The sequence below is a fragment of the Carya illinoinensis genome, chromosome 9, assembly GCF_018687715.1.
Source record: "Carya illinoinensis cultivar Pawnee chromosome 9, C.illinoinensisPawnee_v1, whole genome shotgun sequence".
NCBI classification, from domain to species: Eukaryota; Viridiplantae; Streptophyta; class Magnoliopsida; order Fagales; family Juglandaceae; genus Carya; species Carya illinoinensis.
Genome location: NC_056760.1, coordinates 15,320,655 through 15,326,689, shown reverse-complemented (window position 1 = coordinate 15,326,689; position 6,035 = coordinate 15,320,655). Strand labels below are relative to the sequence as shown.

Genomic DNA, 6,035 nt, shown 5'->3' with positions numbered 1-6,035 from the left:
TTTGGGAACAGAGAGGAAAGGTGGAATAAAAAATATTATAAAGTTAAATTATTGTTAGAATATAATTTTTTAATATAATTTTTATTTTGAAATTTAAAAAAGTTGATTTTTTTATTTTATTTTAAAGTTTAAAAAAATTATAATAATTAATTTAAAAAAATTATAATCATTAATTAGAAAGTTTTTGTATACGAGTGAAGTTTGAAAAGAAAATGAGCGCAAGATGAGATGACTCCTATGACTCGTTTTCCTTGTACTCTATATAATGGATTTTTTTTTTCCTAGTTGTCTACATCAGTAGATATTAACCTTTGAAGCTGAGCTACTTAAATTTTAGCATTCATTATGATTGCTGGGATTTTGTTTCAATATTTTTTTATTTTTTTTATTTTTTATATCTAACGCTTTTAAAATCTCTATTTATAATAATAGGTTTATTCGAGATGCAGTCATAAAAATTGAGTTGGGTGAATTAGATTCGTGTTAACTTAATTCAACTTTAATTAAACTTTACACCGACTCTTTTACTCTATATTTTCGGATCGTGTTAAAATTGCAAAGCCTATTGATTAGATCGATGTATTAGCCTTAACGAAAAGGGAACATACACAATGACACTCATTTTTCATACCAAAATTCTAAAGCAACACATACAAACATAGACAGGGAATTGGGTTTGACCTCAACTCCCTTGGCAAACCATACACGTTAAGCCACATATAACCTGCCTTAAAAGACCCTAAACCATGCTGAAAACAAACAACCAAAAAGCAAAGCTAAGACCCAAACTTAAACCTCCCAAACCATTTCCACTAGACCCAGAAAACCACACCCTCACATCATCCACCACCGGTCCACATAAGGAGCTCATGTCATCGCTTCTCGTGTTATAATAGATACTGTAGAATGCAATTCTGGTCCTCTCAGCCTTGGCTGTGAAGTTGATATTGGCACTCTGAAAGGTAGAGTTGGAATCAGGCGTGTAATGGATGTTTTGAGCCTGGTCTCCAGCAAAGGCCATGACAGCGAGTGGCTGCTTGCATTTGTCCCCAGCTTGGCCCAAGGAAAAGGTCAAGGTGTATGGTTTGTTTGCTGTTGTTTCCACCATCTGGGAAATTATGCCTTCCTTGCCTGAAATCAATTCAATGGCTCGTTTGCCTTCCGGGACGGTGAAGTGGTCTGAGTCTATGTAGCGGATGGCCCTGTTGGATTCCACATTCCAACCTGGTAGTGAGGATATTTCTTCATCAAGGTTGGAGGGGAGTAAGACACCGAGTGAAGTGTTCCTAAACATCCATGGGCCTTCTTCCAAGTTTCCATTCATAACTGCATTGTCTGCAAATGAGTACGACCAATTCAGCAACCCATCAGCTATACAATCAAAATCTAAACAATATTTTAAGCGCCCTTCTATGGCTACTATTATCATACAACATCCAAACCAAGTTTGCAAAATCCCAAGTCAAATTGAACCATCCAAAATAACTAAACTAGCCTGGTGTGTTGTCATTACATCAAATCATTGCATTAATTTACATAAATATGTGACACAAGAAGATATATAGAGTTTTGACACTTGAATCTTCGTAGGTTGTCCCTCATTTGTACGTGTGGACATTTTATTATACCTACACAATCCTTTTTATAATTTTATTTTAAGTATTAATGTAGAATCTGGAATTCAAATAAGATAAAAAGAATATTATTTTTTTCAAAAAAGTATCATAATGACTAATTATAAAATAAAAAATTATATTTATAAGTAGGTATAAAAGAGACATCACTCACATTGATGAAGTAACATAATTTGATTTAAAAAAAATAAAAACTTAAATATTGTAAATTCAATATTATCATGTGGATGGTATATCTTAACCTGCAAAACATTTATAATTTCTAAAATTATTGTAACATATAATTCTTATTAGTAATGATATATATATTCATTTTTTTGTATTGTCTGTATACCACGTTAATATGATTAATTAGATTTTTTTTTTAATACACAAATAATCACATTAATAAAATGAGTAAAAAGTTAAAAAAGTGATTATAAATAGAATTTTTAAGTTTTTTCTATTCTATTTACCGTTTTCTTCTGCAACGAGAAGCCAAGCATGAAGGCATCTCAATCGCCATTAATTGACACTACAGAGAGCCACCGCTTGTCTGGTTCCCCACAAAGGAAACCCGCAGAGGATTGGATGCTGCCCCTATAATTCAGCCACTCAAAAAGCATCGCAAACCCTACGTCCTAACTCCCAACATTAATTCCATCAAAAAAAAAAAAACTCCAAACATTATCAATTATTATTTTTTATTTATTTTTTTTACCTTTGGGTCTATCGGGAGTGAAGAGCTTTTTTATGGCAATGTCATCAATGATGGGTCCACAAGTGGGGTCGTCCTCCATGCCCGGATTCCTAAAAATCAAACTCACGTCTTCCTCCTCCGCCTCGAACGCGTAGGCGTAAGGGTCCCATCCTTGCACGTTATACAATGTCTGCAGGTCTATTGTCAGCGAAGCCGGCGGCACGGACACGTTCAGTGACTCTAGCTGTGCGCAGGTGCGAGCCGCGCTGAACGAGACGGAATATATGGATCCCTTTTCCACCTTCAGGCCCTGGCTGATCTCGGCGTCATTGCCGAGCCGCACGGCGTGTCTGCCCTGTGGTATGATGAGGATCATCCCGCCCTGTTTTTGGCCCGCTTCGACGAGCTCTACCGTGCCGTTCGATCTCCAGCTGGGGATCAAGATGGGCCCTTCTGCTATTGCCCCGCTTGGGAACCCGTTTGATGGCGGCGTTTCAAAATCACCATTTGGCAAAGGACCTGCATACAGGATAATGGAATTTGCATGATTACTGAGATTAATTAACGATGAACATACAATTCTTTTATGCAATAATTTTATAATTTTAATTGAAGAGTATTGCTACTCTGCCATATGAAGCTTTACTGCTCCTTCGATCCTCTTGACGTAGCACTCAAGAGGCCCATTGTTAAAAATATAAACATATTTAAAACAGATTATCGTTCAAATGTGTTCTTTTTACCAATTTTGTAAAATAGAGTCGTATGAGTATAGATTTAGAGAAATGATAGTTACACAATACGTATAATACTTTTTTTAAAAATAATTATAAGACATTTATACTCTATGTGATTGTACGTAAAATTAATAGTTAATTTAATGTATGTATTATAAATTAGGCAAACTTATGTTAGTAAGAGAAGAAAAAAGAGAGACATCCGCGAGGTGTAGATTTTAGGAGGGCCTAGGGGATTAATGGAAGATCCTAACCGTGTGCATTCAAAAATTGAGAGGGACCTACAAAAGCGAAGATCACTTAGGAAACGAAAGTTGATGGGGCCCTTCTTTCAACGCAGGGCACCGGCATGAATTAATGAGGATCGATGCACTGACAACACGCAACTATGGTTAAAGTAATGGGCCTTTGCAGTTTGCATTTTGCAATCCTCTCACGGCAAAAGAATTGTACGAGTTAAAGATGTCGTACGTGTGCAGATAATCCTTTCTCTGTACAAAATCCTCTCTCTGTACACGAGACGACAACATTGTCACAAGACACAATCCTTACTTGCTTACCAAACAACAATTTTGCACCGTCTTATCAATCTGTTTTCAGCCCGTGATACGGAAGGCTTCACCCAGAGTCTACAAAAAAAAAAAAAAATCTGAATTTTATTATATTCTTTTTTCTTTTTTCTATCCTCAATGTCTCAAATTTTAAATAATTTATTGTTTAAACAATTGATCGATAAAATTCTATAGTACGTCACCAAATGTATGCTTTTTTTTTAATGAGGTCGGGGATGGTATAATATAAACACGCCCTATGGATAACCTTATCTGCATATGGAGCTCTAGCCAAATGTGTGAGATTCTCTGCATCCTCTGAGAACTTGTTAATTGTTAAATACGGGAAAAAAACTGCTAAACTGTTAAAGATTCACTAATTGATTCAAAAATTTTAAGATTGATGGATACTAATATGGTAATTTTTAATCCTAGGATAATAACATTTTACCATGCTTCTGTTCACGGCAGTCCACTCTATTAACACTATCCCATTGATTATCTTTCTCCTTTTGATGGCGTCACTCGTCTATCAGTATGCAATGACTTAATATTATATTCACGCATAATATTAAGACATTTTAATCCAACATATAAGTTGCTACCTTAATGACTTTAACTTGTAACGTGGTCTCTCGTCTAATATCAATTGTTAAAAATTTAATTATTAATTCAAAAGTACTAAGACTAATATTAATTTGGTTTAAACCTTTATCTGTAAGGCTCATAACCTAAACAAAAACACAGAAAGATACTGCACAGAAGAAGCTCATGAGCCCCTCTGTGAAGCATTTGTAATTTGTATACGACAAACAAAACTCTGCATCCAGCTTGATCCTGAGGCCGCGTTGTTTAAGCATGTGGTCCTACCCAGCCGTGTCTGGCCTGGTCTTTTTTTTCCATGCCAATCCTCTCAACTTTGACTCAGAAAAAGGTGCTCTCTTTTTTTATTTTTACCATATCACTGTTTTCAGCTAGAAATTGGGATGATGATAACCCCACAGCAACAATGGAAAAATATCTTCGGTGCCACAGTCGCTGCACCTTTTTGTTAAATTGGAGAAAATACGACCTGATATCAGGCGGGAACGTGGGCCATTCATCCATCTTATCAAAAGTGGAAAGATGAATCCTATAGGGATGGGACCTTATACCAACCAACTTGGTTTTATACTTTTCTCGATTCTCGCTTCGTAGGACAATAATTTTTAAGCTTTTTGAGTGTGTGCAGCTCTCAAAGGGCAACGAAAAGAAAAGAAAAGAAAATGGAGATTTCCAGAGCCCAAAAGTTTCATATAAGCAACTCTATTAGAGGGTTTGATCCGAAACCATGAGCTTCTTGGAGAAATTATAACTTGCTAACTATTCAACTCCATTATACATGTCACGGTGCCTAATATTTTGAAGTGGGTTCCTAGAAACTTTATGATGCTGATCATAATGTGTTTTGGCAGCAAAAATTATTAGTGCTCATCACCCCTCCACACATTCAACATGGCTCGGAATTGATTTTCTAATCCTAAAATCTTTTTCCTCATCAGCAAAGATGCACAGCAAATCAGAGCGCAAACAGCCAGGTCAAAAAAGAAAAAAAGTCAAGGTTCTTTATCGTCAGAGAAAATTTTGATAAGTGCTGACTGATCTAGTAAAACAGGATAAATAGTCAAGAAGTGGTGGGGAGGGGGGCTCCTTGGTTTTGAAGACTATAATCAATACTACTTGCAAACAGTGAAATCAAGAGAGTGTTGTGTTTACTGTTTAGTTACACCATTACTAGAACTTATGATTCAGAACAACTGCTCCTTTGTGCAAAAATACTTGCTACGAATGGGTCTTACATCACATGAAGGCTCGCAACTTAAGTTACCGAAGGAAAAAAGATGGAGTAATTAGCTAGAAATCGAAGCCTCGTAGTTCGATGAAATACTAGTTGATTTCTTTATCTCTAGAGAGCAGAAAGAATCAGACATTATATAGTTTCAACTGCTGAAAAAAAGCGATGTTGCCGGACTGAAACCCACAACAAACCCAAAATGGAACCACATTGCAGAAAAGGTGAAGTAGGAAAGAGCAAATGCAATATATACTACCAGATCTCAGAAATGACAAAGAACAACCCAGAAATTACGGGTACCCACAAGTCAGAGGTGGAAACTAGTTGCAAATCTTATCTGAACTTTGGGAGATAAATTTGGAACGAATAGACAAGAATATGGGTGGTGGGCAGAGAAGAAGAGAAAACATACCATCTTCTATTACGATTGCAGTAGCCAAACGAGCACAGAGAAGCATGAAAAGGGAGACCCATTTGCTTTTTGAGGAGCTCTGAGCCATTTTCTATTTTTCTGGCCAAAAAATCTCTCTCTCTCTCTCTCTCTCTCTCTCTCTCTCTCGCTGTGGCTCAGTTGCTAATATCTGCTCTTGGCGGCAGAGG

General features: G+C 36.4%; 1 protein-coding gene across 1 annotated transcript; it reads right to left on the bottom strand.

Annotated features, from left to right (window-relative positions):
• Nucleotides 1–605: 605 nt before the first annotated feature.
• LOC122276612 lies at nucleotides 606–6,035 on the bottom strand. The gene is made up of 3 exons (XM_043086465.1): nucleotides 5,848–6,035; nucleotides 2,335–2,832; nucleotides 606–1,335 (listed from the first exon to the last, which is right to left on the bottom strand). The coding sequence occupies exons 1-3, from the start codon at nucleotides 5,933–5,935 to the stop codon at nucleotides 740–742; spliced, it is 1,182 nt and encodes a 393-aa protein (XP_042942399.1). The 5' UTR covers nucleotides 5,936–6,035; the 3' UTR covers nucleotides 606–739.